At 36.7% G+C, this 25,832-nt stretch overlaps 1 protein-coding gene and 1 long non-coding RNA gene across 5 annotated transcripts in view; one reads left to right on the top strand and one right to left on the bottom strand.

Annotated features, from left to right (window-relative positions):
- The window catches only part of LOC136033137 (neuropathy target esterase sws-like), a 201,282-nt gene that overhangs the window by 116,068 nt on the left and 59,382 nt on the right, over positions 1-25,832 (top strand). For all 4 annotated transcript variants that reach the window (XM_065713787.1, XM_065713796.1, XM_065713805.1 and 1 more), the window contains exons 15-16: positions 8,923-9,069; positions 24,238-24,470. In XM_065713787.1, coding sequence (XP_065569859.1) covers positions 8,923-9,069; positions 24,238-24,470 — 380 coding nt within the window. The remainder of the gene's footprint in view (positions 1-8,922; positions 9,070-24,237; positions 24,471-25,832) is intronic.
- Positions 1-25,832, bottom strand: part of LOC136033165 (uncharacterized) — a 73,144-nt gene that overhangs the window by 30,238 nt on the left and 17,074 nt on the right. The gene's annotated exons all lie outside the window — the stretch shown is intronic.

The following is a 25,832-nucleotide window of genomic DNA, read 5'->3' as shown; positions in this document are numbered from 1 at the left end:
GACTGGGCTGTACCTGAATGCCAGGCGATAATTTTCAGGTTGCTCTTGTGATTCCTTTGCACGCTTTCTTTTCTTACTTTCTCTATCAGCCGCAAGCCTGTTTTCTTGCTGTACTTCTGATTCCTCGGCACGCTATCTGTTCTTACTTTCTCTATCAGCCGCAAGCCTGTTTTCTTGCTGTTCTTGTGATTCCTCGGCACGCCTTCTTTTTTCACTTTCTCTTTTAGCAGCAAGTCTGGTTTCGCGTTGCTCTTGTGATTCCTCGGTACGCTCTCTTGTCTGACTTTCTCTATCAGCAGCAAGTTTTTTAGCATAGACTCTTTGAGCAGCTTCCTTGGCTGTTGACATTGTAGGTTCTTCAGTCATTTTAATATTAAACATTTTTCCGTGAACGAATGTCTTAAATACCTTTAATGACGTCATCGTCATAATGACGACCTGATGGCATGACGTCACTCGACACACAGACAACTTATTTTTATATATATAGACTAGCTGTTGTTGTGGCGCTTCGCGCCACCCCAACACCTAGTTGGTGGGAGCGCTTTACCCCCCCAAGCCCCCCCCCGCGCGTAAGTCGTTACGCGCCATATTAGTTACGCGCCATTGTAGTTGTGTCCCTGTGTCCCACCTGTGAATATAGATAGATATATATATATATATATATATGTTTTTAAATACGTAAAACTTGCGAATATACAACATTCTTCGCTGTCCCATTGTCTGTACATATAAATAGATTGTCAGATTTACCGACTCTTGAACATGCAACATATAATTGTCCATGGGAAAAACAATCGGTATTCAGATCTATACCTCATTATTCTAATGATTGCCCTTGAGCTTTGTTGATGGTGATTGCTAATCAAACATTCCCTGTGTCCCTATCGTCATTTATATATCCCCATGTGCCCCCCGGTGTCCCCGTTGTAGTTGTGTCCCTGTGTCCCAGTCGTCATTTATAGTCGACAAACATGACGTCAGTCGACACACAAACATGACGTCAGTCGACACACACGTCCCAGTCGTCATTTGTGTCCCGGTGTCCCAGTCTGTAATTTCTCTTTGAGTGTCCCGGTCTTCATTTATATTCCCTGTGTCCCGGTCTGTATATACATTTGTTTTTGAATTGGAATATGATGAAATAAATTTTTTGTTTTTTTCCTTTTTTTCTTTTAGTTTTTTTTTGGTTTTTACCTATTTTTTAGCTTTTTAGTTTTTTTTTCTGTTTTTTTTAGTTTTTTTTGTAGTTTTTACCTTTTTTATTTTTTTTTTTTTTTTAGTTTTCTTTTTCTCCTTTATTTTTCAGTTTTTTTCCTTTTTTTAGTTTTTTTTCTTTTTCAGTTTTTAGTTGTTTTTTTTTTTAGTTTTTAGTTGTTGTTTTTTTTAGTTTTTTTGCTGTTTTTACCTGTTTTTTAGTTTTTTTATTTTTTTTTCTTTTTTAGTTTTTTTTCTTCTTTTGTAATGCTAAAGCCAAGGTTCGAACGTGGAACCTCTCGGACCTAGAACCCGGAACATACGCTTTTACCAACTCAGCTACTTCGGCTTGAATACATTTACCTTTTTTAGTTTTTTTCTTCTTTTATTTTTTTTTCTTTTTCTCCTTTATTTGTCAGTTTTTTCCTTTTTTTTAGTTTTTTTTTCTTTTTCAGTTTTTAGTTTTTTTTAGTTTTTTTGGTTTTGTTTATTAGTTTTTAGTTTTTTTTTCTTTTTAGTTTTTTTGTAGTTTTTACCTTTTTTAAGTTTTTTTTACTTTTTTAGTTTTTAGTTTTTTACCCTTTTTTTAGTTTTTTTTAGTTTTTTAGCGTAGTATTTTCTTTTTTCTTTTTTTTGTAGTTTTTATCTTTTTTAGTTTTTTCTTCTTCTTTTGTATTAATGCTAAAGCCAAGGTTCGAACCTGGAACCTCTCGGACCTAAAACCTGGAACATAACGCTTTACCAACTGAGCTACTGTATTTGTATTTGTATCGGATTAACGACGCTTCTTGACTACTAAGGTCCCTGCGTCGGCCCTGTAGTGCATTCCTGCAGCTTGGTTCGATCTCTGGGTCCCGTATTACCACGCTAAGGTCAAACCCACTGCGCCCACAGGTAGTTATATAACTGAGCTACTTCGGCTTGAATACATTCGTTTTTGAATTGGTATGTGATGAAATAATTCAGACGTCATATGCGGACAGTGACGTCACTCGACAGACACACAGACAACTTATTTTTATATATATACTAGCTGTTGGGGTGGCGCTTCGCGCCACCCCAACACCTAGTTGGTGGGGCGCTTCGCGCCCCCCCAAGCCCCCCCCGCGCGCGTAAGTCGTTACGTGCCATATTAGTTACGCGCCATTGTAGTTGTGTCCCTGTGTCCCACCTGTGAATAGAGATAGATATAAATATATGTTTTTAACTACGTAAAACATGCGAATATACAACATTCTTCGCTGTCCCATTGTCTGTGCATATAAATAGATTGTCAGGTTTACTGACTCTTGAACATGCAACATATAATTGTCCATGGGAAAAACAATCCGTATTCAGATCTATACCTCATTATTCTAATGATGTGTCCCTGTGTCCCGGTCGTCATTTATATTCCCTGTGTCCCGGTCGTCATTTGTGTCCCGGTGTCCCAGTTTGTAATTTCTCTTTGAGTGTCCCGGTCGTCATTTATATTCCCTGTGTCCCGGTGTCCCGGTCGTCATTTGTGTCCCGGTGTCCCGGTCTGTAATTTCTATTCGAACAATCCCTGTGTCCCGGTCGTCATTTATATATCCCGCCTGTGCCTCCGGCGTCCCCGTTGTAGTTGTGTCCCTGTGTCCCGGTCGTCATTTATATTCCCTGTGTCCCGGTCGTGATTTGTGTCCGGGTGTCCCAGTCTGTAATTTCTCTTTGAGGTTCCCGGTCGTCACTTATATTCCCTCTGTCTCGGTCGTCATTTGTGTCCCGGTCTGTAATTTCTCTTTGAGTGTTTTTTCTTTTTAGTTTTTTTTTAGTTTTTTACCTTTTTTCTTTTTTCAGTTTTCTTTTTCTTCTTTATTTTTCAGCGTCACTATGAAGTACATATCGACGAACCTTTGTTTTTTTAACTTAAATCTGGTAGGCATTGATGACCTTATCCAAGTCAAAATCCCAAACCCAATCATCATCGCTATCATTTTCAGTTTTGATATGTTTTGACTCTCGCTGTCCAGGTGGATTGTCATCTAACTGCACGGTTTTGCGTTCAAATACCGTTAATGACGTCACCGTCAAAGCAAAAATGACGACAACTAATTTCATGACGTCAGTCAACACAGAAACATGACGTCACCTGATCCACAGACAGACACACAGACAACTTATTTTTATATATATAGATAGATAGATATATATATAGCAATAGAATTCAAGCTGTTTCCACACTTCTCAAAGACTTTCTTTTAAATAACCTGTAAATGTAACATAAGCTCTATCAGACCCCGGTAAATTTCTATACTTGGGGTGATAGAACTTTTCGCGAGATAGATGGACAGACATCCCATGCAAAATATGCCTGTTCTCGTCTCTTTATCTGCTTTTGACCCTTCAATTCTCGATATTCCCGAATTTTTTAAAGAGTGGAAAGGGTTATGTGTCATTATCAAGGGATTCTCGATCTTGATGACCATGCTTTAGAATTCTAGCTTTCTCATGCAAAGCTGCATCTGTCAAAATGTGATATTTCAGAAATGGATTTTCTTCGAGCTATCAAAATCTTATCCGACCTCCCAGTTGCCTATTCTGCTGTGCTAAAACTGATGAAGCTAGTTCCTAATTTACCTGTGACCACTAACGACAATGAAAGACTTCTTGGTATTAGGGCGTGTGAATGTTTGCTCAGTCTGGTTTGGTTTTTTGTAGCTTCATTCAAAAAGGGGGAATTATCGCCTCTCACTACTCGTTGAAGAGCAAGCAGAAGCGATGTGCCTAGCCGAGTAAACAAAATAGCACATAATTTAGCTTGGACTATAGACATGAACCATACATGGGCGTTAAAGAAAGAAAAGAAAAATAAGGAAAGAAAAGAATTATTCAGTCATCAAATATATGAATATATATGGTTTTTTTTTAAGGTACCAAATGAATAACATTTATTTGCCAACTGTGGCAAAATATTCTAGAGATACTGATAAGAAGTTAGGGCTTAATATCTGATCTGACTTTACTGAATGGCATCCGAATGCTATCAGAGTTACGAATGTTGTATGTAGAATGGTTGGAAACAAGAGACATCCTAGTTTTAAGGGCTGCAGGAAAATTGCCGTGTACTTAAAGAAAAACGAAAGGCACATATGAAATATTACATAGGAAGGCTTATTTTGAGAACAAGTTTCTTCGTTGTATCGTATATCCTGGAAACTGGTATAATAATGGAAGAAAATGTTAATATCCGTATTATTGGGCAAAAAGAGACGTAAGACAGATTTAGATTGTGAATCAAAATCTTTTGAATTGACCCCCTAAAAAAATTCATAGAGCTTTTATAAAAAGTCCAAGATTTCTTTTGTTTATCTTTAATCTGACTAATATGATGTCTGAAGGATAAGTTTTCGTAAAAAAGAATACCCAGGAACTGAACCTAACGATCACTAGATCTAATAAGACAAACGTTTGAAAGGTGAATTCTTGGAAGTTGGGGACAACCCTGAGAAATTAGTGAGGAAATAAGGAATCTCGATTTAGCAATATTTAATACTAGTCAATTACCATCGAACTACAGAATCTTTCCCACAAACGAAACAGTCAGTCAACCTAACACGTGTCTCAGGCTTCGTTCTCACAGCACTCCCATGAGTAGTGTCGTCAGCAGATGCACTGGAATGTTGTAATCACTTGGCAGAGATCCGCATTTAGGGGTGTGGATAGATTTGGATGAACATAGACGACAACAAATTGTTTGTTTCTGGTACATATTGAATAGTTCGTGCTATTGAATTGTAAGTAAGGAGTGGAGTGCCTCAATAGTAACCACTACTAGAAAGAAAAGAGTTTTCATAAGAATAGATATATCAAAAGAATCTAATTTATAGAGATTCCAAATATGTGAAATTAATAAAGTTTAGCATTAAACTTCAAAAGCTACGAGCCTGAGAAAATTTACTATAATTTACTCAAAAAAGGGAGGACTTCCCCAAAAAGTCTCGCGTTCTTGATCAAAATTGCACCATCAGGTTCGGTATGTCAGAGAATCATACTGTTAGTGTAGAAGTTTCAAGCTCCTCTAAACAAAAATGTGGGATTTTGCATTTTCCGCCAGAAGATGCGTGTTTACTTTTTTTTTTTTTTTATCTTATTCCGGAGGTGATCATATCAAACCAGGGATACTAGAAGATCGGGAGTGAGCACATTTGATCAAAAATCCTAAGCTCTAGCGTCCTTTTAAGTGATAGAAAAGATTGGAGCTCAACTAGCCCCTCTCCTGCCGTAAGGGGAGAGGTCAGTTTCCCGCAGGAGAAATTGTCTATGGGGGAATTCTCTGGGAGGAAATCTCCTATAAGGAAGTCCGCTGGAGAAATTCTCCATGGAAGAATCCCACGGGAGGAATTCTCCATGGGGGAATTGTTCCGTCGGAGCATAGTTCCACTGTGATTGAGGGATTTGTGGCAAAAATTGTCCACCGAGAGGGGATTTCTGGTATAGTTTAAAAACCATTAGAAATTAAAGTCTTTTTCAAAATAAAGTGTGAAAAGGAGAATATTACAGGCTGAGTCATCCAAGAGAAATTTTCGGCAAGGGTTAAATTGTCCGGGAAACTGGTGGGGGGAGGGGTATTTTACCTGGGAGGAACTTTACTTGGGAGATGAGAACAATTTTCCATGGAAAGGAGCCAAATATCCAGGATTATTTGAAAAATAATCTGACATTAAATAAAAAAACTCGTTTTTTTTTTCAACTGAAAGTAAGGACTAACATTTCACTTAAAGTGAATATAACTTATTCCGCGTACGAGGGGTGTTTTTCCCGCTAGGCCTTGATTTTTTGTCTGAATTATTTAAGAACGACTCCTAGAATAAGAGGTGTGTTTATTCACAATAAGTAGGGGTTATAAAAGTTAAAAAAAACAACTTCAGCACTAAGAGCGGGCTGTTGAGGACGGGGAACCCGCCTTATATACGGGATAATTTCTGCTCGTTTTTTTTTTTTAAGTTGCTCCTTATTTTCAGCTTAGAAAACTTGGTCTTTTTGTTCAATTCTTAAAAATATGATCATTAATTTAATTTAAGAACATAACTGACCTTAGAAAAAAGCTTTGTGAAACTTTAAACATAACCTCAGAAGGCTAATGAAAAAACGATTGACTGAAATTACCTAAAGATGGTAGCTCAAGCGTACTCAGTTGAGTGCTTTGCTTGGAATCGAAACTAGAAATATTTTACTTCAATTAGAAAAATAAGCAGGGAAGCATAGTCTTTTGAAAATTTTTACTAAATATTGACAATAAAGATATCAGCCCATAATTGACTTGATCAGTTCAGAGTCCACCTTATTATAAAACGATCATTTGAATTCTTTTGAGTTAACTCGGAAAAATTCCATCTCTGAAAGGTAGATTTACAAGTCTGGTCAAGAAAGAAATGATTGAAGGAAGAGTCAATTCCATTACTTAGATAAGATAGCTGAATGTCAGAAAGGTAAAAATTAAACAAATAGTGAGATAAAATTAGTGTTGAAAAGGTTGAAAAGAGAACATATAGACAATGGGGAGGGAACAAAAGAATCACACAAACATAAAACTTGGGAATCATCGGTATCGAAGAAAAAAAAGGAATCTAGCGGTTTATTTTATCGGTAATGAAGGGACAAAGGTTTTTTCATACCTGGAGGTTAAGTGACGGATGGGTGACAAGATAGGAATGGGTTCAGAAACAGTACGTGGTGGGTGGTGTCTGGATGGGGAGTGTCTTTTGAGGATAATGTTTTCCTTACGAAGGTTTATTATTGTAGTTTTTGCAAAACGGAGGCACAACGTTCCTTTTCTTTACTCAAGAGTTTCCAGCTTGGTCTTTTTTAGAAGGAGTGAGTATGGTACCTTAGCTTCTTTAAAAATTATTCTCAGGGTTCTCTTTTGAATGGATTCAATTTTTTCTAATTCATCATGGGAGATGCCAGGATGCCAGACTAGACATGCATATTCACCATACGGGCGGACAAAGGAAGTATAGGTCCGTTAAGAATTGGATGGGGGGACTAACAACCATTAGGTCATCCACAAATTTCCATCTGTCGGGAAATTCCTTAGCGAGGTTATTTATCATAATAGAAAAAAAGAGGGGACCTAGGAGAGTACCTTGGGATACTCCATTGTGGACAGGGAGGGGACTGGAATGGATGTTCCCGCATTGTCTCAGGTTAGTAAAAGGTATGATTTTCTCCTTTAGCCAGTCCGCAAGAAATTTTTCATATTGTTTAGCGGATATAGGAGTGAGGTCCTTGGTGGATATACAATCAGGATCAGAAGACACTAAATCGTTTAATCTATTTACAAGTCTACTTATTTCAACCTCAAAAACAAGTTCCAGGGCCAAAGAATTCAAGCAAGTTGGACAAAGGTATGATTTAAAAATCAGGCTTAAAAAGAAGCTTAACGAGGAAGCAGTAGTTTTTCCAAATTTTGTAACACAAGGGGTAAAAGCTATTGAACATGAAGGTCACCCTGTACAACCGAGCCATCAACCATCAAACTTGGAGGGACACAAAAAGGTGGAGACAAAGGCTTGAGAAAGAATTAATCATTTGTAAAGTTTTTTTCCTTCAATCAAAAATCCCTAATAATAATTAAAACGTTTTATCTTCCGAATCAAATAACTATTAGCATTCGCGTAGTTTTTAAAACCTATAAGGCGAGCAGCAGCTTCACTTAACGATGACATTGTTGACTGGTTATATACTACACGTTATTTTTCCTCTCCAACTTCTGAGAAGGCCTTGGGACATCCTTGGAATCAAGGAAAATAATTTTTTAGATTTAAGACTACCAGTGGATGTATTATAAACATTGACAATAGAAGTTTTTTACAAATTAATAAAAGGAATCTAACTGTGAGCAAAAATCCATAACTCTGTCAAATTTGTGTTTCATGTCGTCTCTGTTAACTGGTGATCTAAGAACTGTTGCCTCATTTTTACCATGTTTAAAGGCAGCCGAACTCAAACTAGGGTTCCTCTGACTCGTCAACTTCTTGGTATTGAATAAACGAAAAAAACATGAAAATGTTCGACCGATCACTCACTAGTACAAAATCATGCACCAAATTCAGGAAGACTAAAATGTCTTCCATCAAGGATGTCGTATTCATAGTTGCATGTTTATGAATATGACCTGTTGATAAGATTCTAGCTGATTGCAGAACCGATAGTGAATCTATCGTCAGTGAAGATGCCAGATTAAATAAGTTAAAATTTAACTCACATAAACGACTTGGTATTGTATTCAAAAGCTCTTCAAGCATCTATTGAAATACAAAGATGACTCAACTAGAGATTGGTACACATTAGCAATAAGATGGTCGTACCTTGACATTCTATCCGAATAAATACGGATTCGAAGATCCCTTCCTGATTCCTTGATAAATTACTTCTGATAATATACGTAGGTTATTAGATATACAGAAAGGGAGATCACGTCTTGCCATACTCCGTCGATTTTGTTGGTCTATCATATGTCTGGATATATTTTGTAGCATCTCATTACAATCATCCAGAAAAGTTTCACATAGCCGAATAACGATCGGTTGTCTATAAACAATTTTAAGCCTTAAGTGATCATTCGACAAACAAGACTCTGAATGTTATTTTACAGGACCGAAAAATATTTGCCCCCTTTATTCCAGATAATTAATTGGCTTAACTATTGAGCTTTGACTAGTGAAATTAACTTTCACTCAAATAACTAAGTTTGTATTATAGGTGCTCAAACTTCCTTTATTAATCAAAGCCGCATTGAGCAGAGACCGCCTCAATGTAATTTCACCAGTGTTGCCATACTTCCTGCCTCAGATGATGTACCGATTCTGCAATTTGGTTACCACCTATACCATTCTCTAACTCTGATAGGTGAGGATACTTTTTATGCTCATTTCCGTACAATTGAGACAAAGACTTTTAGTTTCTTTTGTGGATTTCTTTGGCTTTTATTCCTTTGGCTAATATAACTCTAACAACTCAACAATGCTTATCTGCCCACATTTTCATTTGAAAAGATTGCGCCAAAAAAAAAAGATTGATTAAGTATGATATGTTGCAAATTTTTGCTTGCTAATTATAGATATTCCATATATGCGGTATTCAGTGTATTGATTTTAAAGATATAATAGCTAGTACTTAGTTTGATTTTTAGTTTCAGTTTACGATGCTTTGCAAGAGAATCTAACACTTAGAAAACTAAAATATAAAAATTTGGACATAAATAGCTTATGTGCTGAAACGGAAGAAACTTTTTGGATCTATCTTAACGTTAAAAAATAAACACTTAAACAATTCACAATCCTAGCGAAAATGGCGAATTTTAGACGGTTTGATATGTCCACTAGCCGTATACAAATCAGCAACAGTGGGAGAAGAACTGGCTGAGGAAAGTTTTGATCTGTTCCAAAAAATCCAAAATTTTAATAAATAATTATTGTCAGATTTTCAATTTTGAAGTATTCTAGTTTTGAAGAAAAAACTAAGACATACAAATAAAATGCTCCAAATTTGGCATAAACTGCTTATGTGGGAAGAAAAGTAAAATTTTAGATGAATTCTGCAAATATTTGCAAGTTTTGCAGGGTGATTTACATGTATCTTTTATTGGGAAAGCAAGGTAGAATATAAAGACTTGCAGGGAATACTGAGGGGAGTGTTGCGGCATTAAATCAAAGCATACAGGTCGTCAAAAGTGTGTATTATTAATGTTTCAGGAACTTCGTAGAGTATTAAGTTGAAACTTTCAAGGCATGATGAGGGTGATAGCAAACCGACCAAAAGGCAAGGTTGTACTGCTAATTAGGCTAAAGGTATTAAGAGAGAAATTTCGGGTATCGTTTAGAGGGAAGCTGAATTAAATCCAAAGACACTATGTGCTTGTTGGTTGTCAAAAGGGCGTATCAACAATATCGCAGGAACGCTTAGAGTATTAAGTTGAAACCTAAGGGCTTATAGGGATGTCGAACTAAATTGAAGCACGACTTGTGCTTGCAAGTGCACTGAGGGTATTAAATTGGATCTTTCAGGGATCAGTAGCTAAATCAACTACTAGGACTTCAACTGCCATTATTACTAATACTAATGCTACGACTACTACTACTGCTGCTGCTGCTGCTGCTGCTATCGCAACTGCTTATGACTACAACTGTGACTATTTATATTTATGACTGTTTTTGACTTCGACTACTTGTTACTGCTTGTGACTGCGGACACTTGCGACTGCGACTAATTATGGCTTTGAATAATCGGACCTTTGACCCGGAATACTTTTTACTGTGAATTTGACTTCTTGGAACTCCGATTGTGACTACCAGCGGCAACATAAGCTAAATGTGTCTGCAGCTACATATGTGACTGTAACTACCTAGAACTGTGACCTTGACTACTCGGAACAGCGATTTTCACTACATTTGGCAATAATTACTTGTAACTGCAACTACTTGTAACTGCTAATGCTACCACTGTTGTCGCCGCGACTGTGACTGCTCTCACTACTTCTTCTATTTCATTTGCTATTGTACTTATTCAAAAAAGTTGAAGTGCACCCAGGTTGTCAAAATGGCACAGATGCATTATATGAAAAGGGTATCTGCAATATACGAGAAAAAAAACTATGGTTGTTATGGTGGGATTTCAGAGCACGAGGTTGGCGATATTCAACTATATCAAAAGATGCTATAGGCATCCAATTTTGTCAAAAAAGTCAATCCGGAATATTTTAGTAGCGACTAAAGGTGTTAAGTTGAAACTGTCAAGACACCTAGAGTGGGAAGTTACAATTAATCAAAAGACACAGAATTTTTGGGGATGTTGAAGCAAATCAAAAGACAGTATTTTCATTGAGTTTCGACAAAGGGCGTATCTCCAATATCTCAGGAATGGCTAAGGGTATTAACTTAAATTATAAAGTCTTGTTTAGTCAGCAGATGAAATGAATTAAAAGAAACTATATGCAGCAAAGGTTGTCAAGGGTCCAATCTACTATGTCTCAGGAAATGTTAATGGAATTAAGTTGACACATTCAGAGCATGCAGAGGGCTAAAAGTCATTAATATTTGTCAAGAACATGATGAGGGTTTGAATTTTGTCGAACTTAATGAGCCGCAAAAGTTTTTCAGATTTTTCAACTAATTTATTCGAATGTTATTCCTCGTACCCATCCATCTAAAGTACTATTGTACAACTATTATTAGCAATAGTTGCAAAACAAATAGTAAGCAAAAATTTGAATTCTTATAGAAAAAAAAACGAAAATATTTAAAATATTTTCTTCTTGACAAAGGAGAAAGATAATGTCAACGAAAAAGAACAGAAACTTTCAAAAAACATTTCCACAAAATAAGTTTTGTAATACAAGGAAAGAGCTACATTAAACCAAATACGAGTAGAAATCAAGTCAAATATATTTCAAGCGTCAAACAACCATAGTTCATTATCAATGAATAAATGATACTCAAAACGAGCAGAAATTACAATAAAAAAAACGAGTCAAACTTAAACTTTCCTAGTTAAATTTAAAAAAACTTCCACAAAATAAGTTTCATAAAGAAAAGTGAAGAGCTATATTAAGCCAAAGATAAGCAAAAATGAAGTCGAATAGATTTTCAAGCGCAATGCTACCATAAATCATTACAGGTATATTAATGAAATTTAAGATGAACAGAAATTGCAATAAATAACCAAATAAAATTCAAAACGAGAAAAAAGAAACACCACAAAGAGAATGATCATTTACCACTTGGCGGTAGTAAGAATGAAGTTATAATCACACGGGAAGAGTTAAAATTTAATTTGTTTGGTATCAGATTTAATTGCAAATCGTAAAAGACTTGAATCATTAATAATCATTTGTATAAATTTTTAGTTATCAAATTTTCCAAAAAGTCTTATTGAGAATAAACATATTTTAAATCAATTAAGGGAATATGAAGATATATCACAAGATTTATTGTTTTCGGAAAGCAAGCCAAGTGGGGGTGATGAATTAAAGGTATTGAACGAAAGCATCTTTACGCCGCATTTAATATGCAAAAATGTAGTGGACGCTTCACACTGCGCTTACTATCAAAATGGCATAAGTTTTGAAACAATTTTACGAGAATATTGGTAAGCAGAAAGTTTAAATTCCCCCGCAACACTTGCTCGAGTCGCTGGAGCTAAAAAGAATTTGGTAACAGAGTATTTACAGAATTAACCAACACACTTCATCCAAATCATACAGTTCGTGGTGACAATTATCGAAAACGTATAGCCTTTTTCCCATTGCATATTTTACAAGCAGATCTTTTGACTCTAGACGAGATTCAAAGACGTCATAGTATTCCGTACAGGTATATTTTACTTGCAATCAATGTTTTTAGTTGCTATCTATAAGCTGCTCTCACTTACTTGTACTTCTGGCGTGAGTCAGGTGTTTTGGTTCCGCCTGGCATCCAGGATCCCTTGTGACCTGTTTGGACCAATTTTTACGATCTGCTGCTAATGGCTCTGCGAACGGGAGCCACTGGACCGACCATCTATATCCAAATTTCTTAAAGCCACCATTGGGATCCAGGTCAGACCTGATCAGGGTCCCCCAGATCTTCTTTTTCCCTCTTTGATGGCTCTTCCAAGAGTCTTAGGGCTCAACTAGAAGGATTTGACGGGGCAGGTACTCTGGGGGTCTTTGCAGGACGTGAATCAGCCATTCTAAGCGGCATTTTTAACGGTGGTAGTGACATCTCTTCCAATCTAGCAGAGTTGGCGAATATCGGAGTTAGATATACGATCTTGCCAGTGAATTCTAAGTATTTGCCGTAAGCATTCATGTTCGAAAGCAGCTAGTGCTCTCTCGTGTTGAAGCTTCAAGGACCAAGTTTCGCATCCATAGAGTAGGATGGTTAGGACCATAGCCGTATAGATTCGACTTTTAGTCAGAATGGAAATTTCTCGGCGGTTCCAAAGAGACTTTCGAAGGGACGCGGAAACAAACTGGGCCTTATGTATTCTTTGCTGGATTTTTAAGTATGAAAATACATCAGTGTAAAGTATGGAGCTTAGGTAGGTAAAGCACTCAACCCATTCTAGCTTAGTTACGTTCACGCTCATAGATATTTAGGTCAGAAGATTCATGACCATAAATTTAGTTTTCTCTGCGCTTACTTTAAGTTTAATCAGACTTTTCCTTTCGACAATATCATCTAGCATCTTTTGAGCATGTTCAGGGTCAGAGAGGAGTCCTACATCATCAGTGTAATCCAAGTCGGTCAATTTTTCTAATTTGGGCACAATTGTGTTGCATTAGGGTATTTTGTAGCACCCAGTCTATACAGTAATTAAATAGGATTAGAGAGAGAGCATAGCCTTGCTTTACTCCACTTTCAACTAGGAATTCTTTAGTTTCGTTGTAATAGATTCTTATCCGGGTTGTTGACTCTGAGTAATATGTATGAATTAGTTCAATATATTTTACAGGCATACCATCGATTTCTAGGATTTTTCCGAGTTTGTGACGAGTAACGGAGTCGAAGGCCGCGTTGTAATCGAGGAATAGTAAAGCTACAGGTAAGTTGTACCTTTGGAACTGTTGGATAATAAGTCGGGTACCGAAAATATTTTAAATGCAGCCTGTGACTGGTCCGAAGCCAGCTTGATTTTTGCGAGCATGTTTCTCCTGGGCCGAAGATTTTTACCGCCATATCTATAAGACTTACTCCTCGGTAATTTCTACATTCGGTCTTGTCTCGTTTCTTATAAAAGGGGGTATAATTGAAGTTCTCTGGTTCTCCATCTTCACCAGGGGATTAATGGTTCTTCAGTGTTTTTATTGTTTTGAGGATTTTGGCTCTTGTAGGAGCGCCAAATTAAACATCATAGGCTCTTTTCTCGACAGATAGGGGAAGATCTTCAGAGGGGAATGAATGAGAGGGATTTAGCAATGATCGTAAATGCTGTTTCCATCTACACATCCGATCGTTCTGAGAGGAAACGATTTTTCCCTGGTTGTCTTTGATGACTTTTGACACAGCTACGTTTTTTCCTGTAGTTTCTTTGAGAATCTGACAAAGTTTCTAGGTGTCATGAGCTCGGGCTGCTTTTTCCAGTGAGGTGGCTGCTTCTTCCCACATCTCTTGACGATCAAGTCGCGACGAGCGTTTTATTTGCTTACGAAGGTCTTTGATTGCTTGTACAGGGCCGATCAGATTTCTCCTTTGCCCAACTAAGGAAAGAGCTTTGTCAGAGATCCAGTGTTGTCGTTTCGCTTCTTTGTTCCCTAGAAACTTTTCAGCTGTAGCCGACATAATTGTTTTGAATGATCCCCATTTATCCTCAAGGCTTAAGGAATCACAATCTAATGCATCAAAGTGGTTAGTCAGTTCTAAGCTGAGGGCATGTTTGACTGTTTCATCCTTGAGTTTACTGCTAACAATGCTAGGTTTTGTTTTATTCTTTCAACGTGTTGAAAGACGAAGGAGAATTCGGGGGATGATCTGTTTATGATCTAATTAACATTTTGATCCAGTATCTGCTCACGATTAGTACCTAGTCAATTTAGGTTTTCGTAACGCCATCGTTGAAATACCAAGTTAATAGTTGACTTGGCGTATGGTGGAAAAAAGTATTGGAAGCAGTCAGTTGATTCATCAAGGGATAATTGACTAGCCTTTCACACTTTTTGCAACGTTGACCTAATCCAAAATTACTATATGCGGCAAATGGTGCTCCGTTGCGGTCAAATAGAGGCGAAGTTGAATATATGAAGGCCCTTGAATCTATCTTTGAACAAGATTCACATCGAAAAATTCAAACAGATCGGGGTAATGAATTTGTAATCCACATGTCAAAAACGTTTTATTGAAATGTAATTTCTATCATAGTCATAGTTTGATAAAGTCGGCATTGGCTGAACGTATGATAAGAACAATTTGACTTTGAATCTCGAGGTATTTAACATTGAAAAATGCTGCTATATTGTTCAAGATTTATATAAAATAACGCTGATTTGTAATCAACTTCTTCATCGATCCCTGTCGAATCATAGTCCTCTTGAAGTTCATCATAGTAGCAACACACTTGACATTTTTCTTAAACAATATTCCAATAAAAGGTTGTGAAGAGAAATTTATTGTTGGTGGTACAGTTCGAATCAATAGAACAATTAATATTTCTAAAAATGGCGATTACTTGTGGTCAACTGAACTTTTTGAAGTGTCAGATATCTTAGACACTAAACCTGTAATGTAGTGTCTACGTTTATCTTTAAAAAAACATCTTTAAACTTCGATGTCGACTGTCTCACTTCCAAAAAGAAACTAACTCGCGATCTATAAAATAAATTCCTTATAGGAGGAGGAATAATTTATTCTCCTCACAAAACTTGTTTATGCATGATTTTTTACTAATGTCTTGTTGCCTTGAACAATGACCCTCTGGGTAGTGGTTAAAAGCATAATCACAATATCATTTTGTTTTGTTTCATTTAATATATCAATAAGTTGAGTAAATGAATCTGGACCACGACGTAAAAGTTTCATACAAGAGTCCAAAGATTTAGAATCATTTCTCATTATATTGTCAAGTATTCTTTGAGAAAATGTATTCTTTTGAAGATATAACTCTAGGAAATCATCGTCTAAAATCGATCATTTTTCCAAATTCACTAGACTCTCATTATGTTTGCATCTCAGATCCAGTCATTTTTAATCTTGACACTCTCAGCACTAATTATAGACTAAAAATAGATATCACTAGTAACAAACTTATTCCTTTTTTACAGATTTATCCAGATCGTTGCCTTCAATATGCTTCACTAGTGCATTTAATTCGTTCTGTAATCTTTGTATATGCATTATATTCACCTTTGCTGCAAAGCATAACTGTTCTTCCGACTTAAATTTGCTTAATGATATAACATATCGCGCAAACATCTCGTCCCATTATAGGGTTACCTGGTAACCCCTTATAGTTTCCACTGTAACATTAGGCACTCTAGGTCTCATTTCGCCATTGTTAGCGCCTTCTGTATCCAATAGATTAAGAGCCTCCATTACTAGAGAATAATATCCTTGATGTTGACACATGGAACTCTTATTCAATACTGAAGCAAATTTAGCAACTTATGCAAGATTGTGTCACCCTTGCCTATAAATATTGGACCACAATCATTTTTCTTACAATGGGGATTTTCCTGATTGACTAACGGACTCTAACATTCTCTATTACATAACAACCGAGGAAGTCCGGATTTGATGGGTCCCTGAGGGCATTTTCCACCTTGCCTTCGTAGGTTTCTTAATTAATTATGTAACAATCAAGGAAAAAAATATTTCCTATTATGTAACAAACACCAGCATTTTAGGGCAACATTTGCATAGATAAACCAGCAACTTTAATTACGTAACAGACGCCTGCGCCTCGTAGAAAACATTCCCGATGACTTAGCATGCACCTGCGTCTTGAAGAAGTTTAAAAAAAGTGTCTGCGCTGGAATTCGAAGGGCTAGGGCTTTCATTAGAACCAGTGAGGGGATGCTACTTTCGAGAAAAATGGATTCTGTTCGATAGACAAACTCACTTAAGGAAAAATCGAAAAGTTGATAAAGTCAAATGGGAAAACGGAATTCAGATGGAGTCTTATTCAGCTTTTATTTGCAATTGCCAAAATCAAGTTCAACCAAGTACAACTTGGGAAAGATAGTGAACAATTTGCTACAAGTAGAGGGTCTTGTAAAATAAAGTATATTTATCCACTTAAAAAGTTGAATCAATATCAATACAAATAAGACGCTAAAAACATTAAATTATTTAAATCAAGAAAAGGGCAAGCAGTGAACAGGGTAAACGGAAGTTTTTGTGTATGAAAATCTAGGTTTATAGAAAAAGATAAAAAATTGTGCATTGTTCTGTCTGTCCACTGCCTTTTATAAATCAAAAATGAACTCATAAGTTTACTTTTGGAATACTATCTTAATTTGATATTTGTTTGTCTGTTTACTGTTTTTGGTGAATTGTCATTGGAAAATAATTTAGAAAATGCAATAACGTAAATCGTTCATCCTCTTTCATTCCTTACGTATACAGGTATTCATGACGGTATCCCTGCAAATACCGTCTTAAAATATAATTAGATTTTTGTAACATAATTTGAATAAGAAGTGCCCAAAAATTCAAAACCTTGCCGAGAGGGGGAATAGTGGGAAGACAACAAAGAAAAATGGAAAAAGAACTTGACTTAAAAGATGCTAGTTCAAAACAATAGCCATCTAGTGATTTTGGCCCTTACCACTTTCTTACGAATAAGTCACATTACCAAATTTCAAAAAAACGGATCTTACCAAAATGTATTACAGCCAATGATAATGACCAAATGATATATTGAGGGGGCTGTTGAAAAGTTGTTGAAGGCCAACCAGCCCTACTTTGCCCTTTTTAGATTCCCCTTCAACAATGACCAATATGTTTTCAACACTCTGTATATAAAAGGGGCTGTTCCCTAATCAACGCTCCGCTCTTTATGCTAAAGTTTGACTCTTTCTCTCAACTCTACATTTTAAAACAGTGAAAAACTTTAAAGTAAAGAGCGGGGTGTTGAGGAGGGAACAGCCCCTTTCATATACGGAGTAATTTCTGTTCATTTTAAGTTTTAATGTCGCTCCTTACTTTCAGTTGAAAAAAATTTTGTTTTTTATTTAATATCTGAATGTTTTTGAATTAATGCAAGTTTTGATTTTGGCTCTCCGCACATGAATAATTAAAACGAAAGTTGTATATTAATTTATTAATTTTTTTGGCTTTCTCATAGTTTTGATTGGACAATTTTGAGAGAAAAAAAGGAGAGGGGGAGTAGGCCTAGTTATCCTCCAATTTTTTGGTTACTTAAAAATGCAACTAAAACTATTTATTTTATGACCGTTTTTATTAGTAAAAATATACATAACTTACGAATTAGTTTACGTAACAAACTTCTAAATTCGTATGTTTTTATTACGTATATGAGGTGGTTCGCCCCCTCGTTAATACCTCGTACTTTACACTAAAGCTTAAATTTTGTCCTAATTCCTTAAGAAATGACCCCTGAATCACAAAGGCCGTAGAATAAATAGTTGAAATTAATAAAATTAATTCAGCGTAAAGAGCGGGGTATTAAGAGGAGGTGAACCCTTCATATGCGTCATAATTTCTGTTCGTTTTAAGTTTTAATGCTGCTCCTTGCTTTCAGTCGAAGAAACTTTTCATATTTATGTTTTCATTGCTTTTTAAAAATGCTTTAAAAAATCCTGTGCCTCCTTCATGGATATTCTCTTTCCCCATAACAAAGTCCTCAATGGAAAGCTCCTCCCGCATAACCCCTTCCCCTCGACCGCTCCCCCCAACCAAAAAAATCCCCTGAAGATGTCTGTACATTTCACAATAACCATTTCTATGTGTAAACACTGGTCAAAGTTTGTAACTTGCATTCCCTCCTACGGGGACTGTTGGGGAGTAAGTTGTCCCCAAAGACATAGTTTTTAGGTTTTTTGACTATGCTGAATAAAACGGCTAACTCAGAATTTTGATCCGGTGACTTTCGGGAAAAAATGAGCGTGGGAGGAAGCCTAGGTGCCCTCCAATTTTTTTTGTCACTTAAAAAGGGCACTAAAACTTATAATTTCCATTAGAATGAGCCATCTCGCGACATTCTAGGACCATTTAGTCGATACGATCACCCCTGGGAAAAAACAAATAAACACGCATCCGTGATCTGTCTTTGGCAAAAAATACAAAATTCTACATTTTTGTAGATAGGAGCTTGAAACTTCTACAGTAGGGTTCTCTGATACACTGAATCTGATGGTATGATTTTTCTGAAATAAGGTAAATTTTCTCAGGCTCCTAACTTTTGATGGGTTAGACTATACTTGATGAAACTTTATATTTAAAATCAAGATTAAAATGTGATTCTTTTGATGTAACTATTGGTATCAAAATTCCATTTTTTAGAATTTCGGTCACTATTTAGCCGGGTTGCTCCTTACTACAGTTCGTTACGAACTGTTTGATACTACTAAGGTAAGTGAAAATGTCCACCTAATCAATCATTTCGTTGCCCAACGCTACCATTGTATCTTTACTTATTCCTAGCCTTAGTGACTTATTCTTCTTAGCATTTATTTTCAAACCCATTCTAGCACCCTTAACTTGAAAAACCTCTAAAAGTTCATTCATTTTGCTCATATTTTCATCTAGGATGTTTAATTGTCAGCAGAATCTAAGTCCAAGAGCTCCCCATTTGATTCGGTAGTCTCCCATCGCCTTTCCTCTGCTTCTTAAGACAAAATCCATCAAAATATTCCTTATATAGGGTGATAAAACATAATGCTGCTTAACTCCTGATTTGATGCGAAACCAGCTGCTGACCTCTTTTCCTACCTTAATCGCAGCAGTGTTATTCTCATACCTAGCACTAATCACTGTAATGTATCTGTCTGGTATACCATTCAAGGAGAAAACTTTTGCTAAAGCTTTTCTATCAACATAATCGAATACTTGCTCATAATTTATGAAACTAAGGACTAAATGTGATTGATAACACAGGTACTTTTCAATTTGGTGAAGTGAAAATTTGGTCGACACATCCTCTACCTCTTCTAAAACTGCACCGTTCTTCTTTCAAAACTTTTCTACAGCGCATATCTCTGTCTAAAAAGTTTCGTATTCTTAAGTTATTTGCTACCTACAGAAACCAGACTAATGCCTTGATAATTACCGCACTCACTCTTGTCACCTTACTTTTACAGGGGTTTAATTAAGGTTCTTCTAAAATCACTAGGTACTTCCCCTCATACTAATCTCAGAACCGCCGTATTTAAGAAACTCATTTACCACACTGTCAGCACCTGGAGTCTTTTTTTTCATTCCTTTTTGTACTGCCGTTGTTTCTTCCTCGCAAAATTTTTTTTCTTGACATCTAAGGCATCACAAACTTTTTTATTTTCCCCTATACATGTTGCTGCAACTCTATCCTGGTTTAGCACATTCTCAAAATGTTCTGCCCATCTCTCTGTAACCCCTTCCTTATCACTACTTGTCGCCCCGTTCCCATCTTTAACTCGGACTATTCCAGATTGACTACTCTCTCTCAATTTATTAACTGGCCAGTACAATATTTTACTGTTATATCGTCTAGCTTCAATTTTCCAGATCCTCGGCAATTCTATCTCAGGCCTTCATTTCAGATCTCCGAAATTCATATTTTAATGCTTTCTCCACTTTCTTTATATTCCTTTTGTTTTCATATGATCTATCCCTCCGATAATTCTTGTAAAAGCCCCTTCTCCCCTCAGTTAAACATAAAGGTTTCTCACTAATATTCCTAGCTGCAGTTCTAACTTTCTCCCCCATGACACCATCAGCGACTTCACAAATTGTTTTCCTATATTTACTTTATCCATCTTCCACATTTTCAAAATTCAAACCGTCCAGTCTAGTATTTAACTAATCCTGGAAAGTTTCTCTCAAAGTATCATCCTGGTGTTTACCAAATTCATAAATCTCGGAAGTATCATCCTGTAGGGTGTATACCCTACATGGTAGGGTATACACTCCTATATACCCTACTATCTTGCATTGATCCTGCCAGTCTTCGGTTTACAGTAACATAATCACTGAGATCTACTGTTGTATCATCACGTGAAAACGATGTTAACTTTGGGCTATTTTATGACCGAACACGGTATTGGTTATAACAAGACTGTTATACCTATGAAATTGCAACAGTCTGTAGCCACTGCTGTTTGCTTTTCTTTTTCCATTTAATGGGTTGGGGTACAACCTATCCCTGTTCCTGACAACATGGGCGGTAAAATCTCCTAATAAAAGACCACATTTCTACTTGGGAACCTCTCTATTTGCTCCTAAGACTGTAAGTAAAATTCATCTGAGTCATTAGTATCTCCATCAGTCGGTTCTACAGGGGCATACACCACTATAACTGATACCCTGAACTACTTAATCATAAAATGAGCGATTATGTTATACCAAGCAAATAATTAAAGTGATAATCGCTATGGACGAGAATAATACTGCTGTGGTTAAGGTAGGAAACGAGGTTGGCAACTGGTTTTGTATTAAATCAGGAGTTAAGCAGGACTTCTATCATTTGATGGAGCACAGAACAGGCAATGGGAGACCACGGAATCAAATGGGGAGGAAAAACTCTCCTGGACTTAGAATATGCTGATGAACTAAGCATTCTATCTGAAAGTGTGAGCAGAATGAATGAACTTTTAAAGGTTTTGCGAGTTCAGGGTGCAAGAATAGGTTTGAAAATTAACGATAAGAAGACTTAAGTCACTAAGCCTAGGAATAAGTGAAGATGAAAAGGTAACCCTGGTTAACAAAAAGATTGATCAGGTAGGCAGCTTCACTTACCTTGGTAGTATTATTAGTAAAGAAGGTGGGAGCAGTGACGATGTTAAAAGTAGAATAGCCAAGGCTCAGTGTGTTTTTTCACGATTAAAAAAAGTTTGGAAGAACAGGAAGATAAGTCTGCAAACTAAGATTAGAACATTGGAAGGTACAGTGATGACAGTGGTCAAATATGGCACTGAAACATGGACGCTCCGAAAAGCGGAAGAAGATTTACTAGATATTTTCCAGAGAAATTGTCTAAGGATTGTTCTGGGAACCCGGCTGACTGATCTTATTTTTAACAGTAGACTCTATGAAAAGGGTGGTTCAATCCCGCTTTCTAGGGCTATAATGAAAGAAAGGTTGAGATGGTTAGGGTATGTTCTGTGGATGAAAGATGACAGATTGCCAAATATTGTCCTTTTCGGCCAACCGTCTAGGGCTAAACGGGTAAGCAGGTCGTCCCCGTTTGGGGTGGGAGGATGTCATAAAGAAAAATGTAAAGAAAAAGGAAACTTCTTGGGAGGGTGTAAAGAGGTAGGCTATGAATAGATTGGGGTGAAGGAGGAGCGTGCGTGGCTGTGTTGGCCTCAGGAGGTTGGGTGTTCCGGTGAGTTTTCAATAGTAGTAGTAGTAGCATACTATTATCAGTATCCCCCCCCCAGTCTAAGCAGTGCCCTACTCCCTGTCTATGTACCCCATCCTTCCGGTCTGATTAAATAAATTCTGTATTACCTAATTTCATGCTACTTAACCCTGGGACATGAGTTTCTGAAACTGCTTATAAGTACAGCTCCAATCGTCTGAATTTGTCAGTCAAAATGTTATACAATACTTATGCTTTAACGTTGTAACATTCCAAGTTCCCAGTTTCAAATTCTTCAAATCATTGAAATATTTTAGCCTTAGGAAAAGGAATAGTTCTGGATAGCACTGCAAGATGGGGACAAACATATCTTCCCAAGTCTACACGAAAGCGCCTAAGATCCGGACCGGGTTAGAACTGGATAGCAAGAAGTCCTTGGGACCTCCAGTAGAAGAGGCTTTGTAAAATCCTGGGCCTATGTTGGTCACAACATAGTTTTCAGCACTTAGTGATGCTCTTCTGTCAACAAGAGTTGAAATGTCCTGACAGTCTCAAGCTTATTACCTTCGACTCATTATATATTCATGCAAATTTTATAGTACTGTGGGGAAAAAAACCATAGTAGATAAATTAGCTAGGAAGAGGCTTTTCAGCCCAAAAACGCCCATCAAAGCAGACCAAACCCAGAAGGAATACCCATTAATCAAAACCCTCTGGACTGCTGTGTCGTTTACTAGGCTATAATTTCCTCGTGGGCAGCCACTCCTCAAGTGGGAATAGAGTCGACCGCGAGGTCCCAAGCCTTGCCAGTACCCTTAAAGGGCCGAAGTAGCCCTTTGTAGAGGCCAGTGTCCATAGTTTTGAATCTTACGCCCTGATGCAATTGTCCACCTATAGAGGGTCCTCCCACGATGGTGTTCTGCCTCACCATGCAACTTCAGCCATTACTGGGAGGAGGTTTGTAACTCACGGGACGTGTGCACACGCTGTTGGACCTCTTTTAGTGTAAAAATGAGGGACCTTCTTCCTCCTCCACCTGTATTTACCCTCATCAATCTCTGGGATTGCTGAGGAGGCATCCCCCTTATATATGGAATAATTTCTGTTAACTTTAAGTCTTAACGCTGCTCCTTACTCCCAGTTGAAAAATGTGTTCTTCGTTTAATTTCGGATTTTTTTACAAATAAAGCTGGAAAATCCACCTCCTCCCTCTTTGGAAACCCTCCCATGGAAAATCCATAAAGCATAGCCCCCCTACTCTTTCAAAAAATCCCTTCGGACAATCCCATCCTCGCGGGAAAATTCTTCTTTGAAAATTTCCTGTGGATAATTCTCTCTTGAAGATTCTTGTTACTTTGATTTGAATATGTTATTAGTATTAATTTCTGTCCGTTTCTTAATTTTTGCCTAAAACCCCCCTCCAAATTCTCTATGGAAATCCCCACCCCTACAATGGAAAGTATTTTCCGCCGAAAAAAACTGTTTCCTTGAAAATTCCATTGAGAATTTTTCCCGTGGAAAATCCTCCTCCCCACAAAAATTTCCCCAGACAATTCTCACTCCGCAGAATATTTCTTCTGAGTAGTTCTCGCGGAATATCTCTTATGTAAAATCGATTGGCCAAACAGAAAGTAAGACAAATAAAACAAATTCCTTTATATGAATTTTGGTAAATTCGCCCCTTGTCAAATTATCCGTGGAAGATCCCTAGGGAACTGCCCTCCCAAGGAAAAATTTTACCCATGGGAAATGACACCCCTATCTTTCTAATATGTCAGGGCGAAATTAAGAATAACACTCCCATCCTTCGAATTATGTCAATGTAAATTAAACAAAAAGAATATATTTCAAAAATTTAATTATTATAAAATAAAAAAGAAACAAAATAAAAAATTATTGAAAAAAATAATTTATCAACCATTACGTTTAATAACATTCAGTGCTCTACTGTTTAACAATTCAATGTTTTATTGAAATGGTGATTATCATTAAAATTATATCGATCACAGAGCAGCTCTGTTAAAAAATATTCAATGTAACCACGATATACTTGGTTCATACTTCATATCATGTATTTTTTTCTAGGTCCCCCTCTTCTATTGACCTCACAAACACTGAATGTATACTTAAACCCAGAAACTTTCGATGGAATGAACGACTATCGCCTCTCTGCATGGCTTGCAAGACAAGAAGATCAGCACAGGATTGTACTCTATCTTTGCGACAAAGAAATGTCATCATGGACGCAGACTTGCATAAGGCAGGCCGATTGTATCCTCATAGTATGTCTTGCTGACGCTGAACCAACTGTTGGCAAGGTAGCAATTTACTTTTCTTTATATTCCTTCATTTTTATGATGATATTATTTTGCTTTCTGATGTCCCTTCATTTTTTTTTTTTTTTTTTTTTTTTTTGCAGAAAACAAACATGAAAGAAACTTCAGAGGCTCATTTGATCAAAACCGAAATGTTTAAATGCCCTTTTTAGGGCTAAGACTGGCAAATATATACCCCTGCAACAACCCGTATGCTCTTGGGTATCCAAAAACCATACATATTACCTAATCAAGTTTTCAAGTTATATATTTTAGCCAAAAACTCGAAGTGTCTTAAGATACATCTCGGCAAAGGCGACGACTTCCTCTCGCTCCTCATGCCCCAGTGCCTTGACGCCACTGCCTTCATTCCTGGGACAGCTTTTGAACTAATTCAATAGTATGAATGTTGTGGATGATGGCTCTCCTATTTTTGCACAAAACAAATTCTGTTGAAAGTGTCCATTGACATGCTGAGCTGCGCAGATGATGGACAGGCAGGAGACATCATCAGTGCCATCGGTAGGTTTCCCCAAGGGATTCCAGTAATGACCCCCGGATCCCTTATTGGTATCTTTTGGAGCCATCCATAAAACACTGGTAGGAGAACTTAAATTGTAAACCCTGACAAATGATAACCTTATGATCATTTTTTGATATGGCAGACCTATTCCGCTCCTATTAAAATTAGAAGAAAGCACTTACGGAAAATCCCAAAGGATTTTCAAACTAATAATAAATTGAAGTTAACAAATAGGAGTGGAAAGAAACGGCTTGTTAAAAAAAAAAAAAACAGAGCTTTTTGGTAGAAACCAAAATTCTAAAGAATTAAATTCTAATTAAAATCTATGTGACAACAAGATATATTTTTATGGGGATTCTGAAAGTTGCTCATCAAAATCTATTTAATGAGTTCGGAGAATCAGCTACGGTATCAAACTCCGCACTACCGTGGTATGAAGCTCCACGGTATCAACTCAGAGATGAAATTTGGCCTGTTATCTAAAACAAGTTAAAAATTATAATATTAATAATAATAAAAAAAAATCACTACTGAGAATGAAGATGAAATTCACCCAACATAAAGGTTAGAAAAGCAAACACAATTCATTTTTAAAAGAATTCTGGTCTTTTTGTTTCGACAAATATTTAACAAAAATTTATGTATTACAAATGCAAGTACAATAATTGCTTCATTTTTTTTTTACTGAAATATTTCAAAATATAATATATATATAAAATATTATTACCATTTTTAAGTGCTATGTATAAGGAACAATGAGGTAATAACATAAGAGAATTAAAATGTTTCTTGGTTGTTATTATTTAACTTAGAACACTGAAAAATATCATAATTTATTTGTG

Source organism: Artemia franciscana, chromosome 1 (assembly GCF_032884065.1).
Source record: "Artemia franciscana chromosome 1, ASM3288406v1, whole genome shotgun sequence".
Classification (NCBI taxonomy): Eukaryota; Metazoa; Arthropoda; class Branchiopoda; order Anostraca; family Artemiidae; genus Artemia; species Artemia franciscana.
The sequence above is the reverse complement of the archived record's forward strand: the minus strand, read 5'-3'. Positions and strand labels throughout refer to the sequence as shown.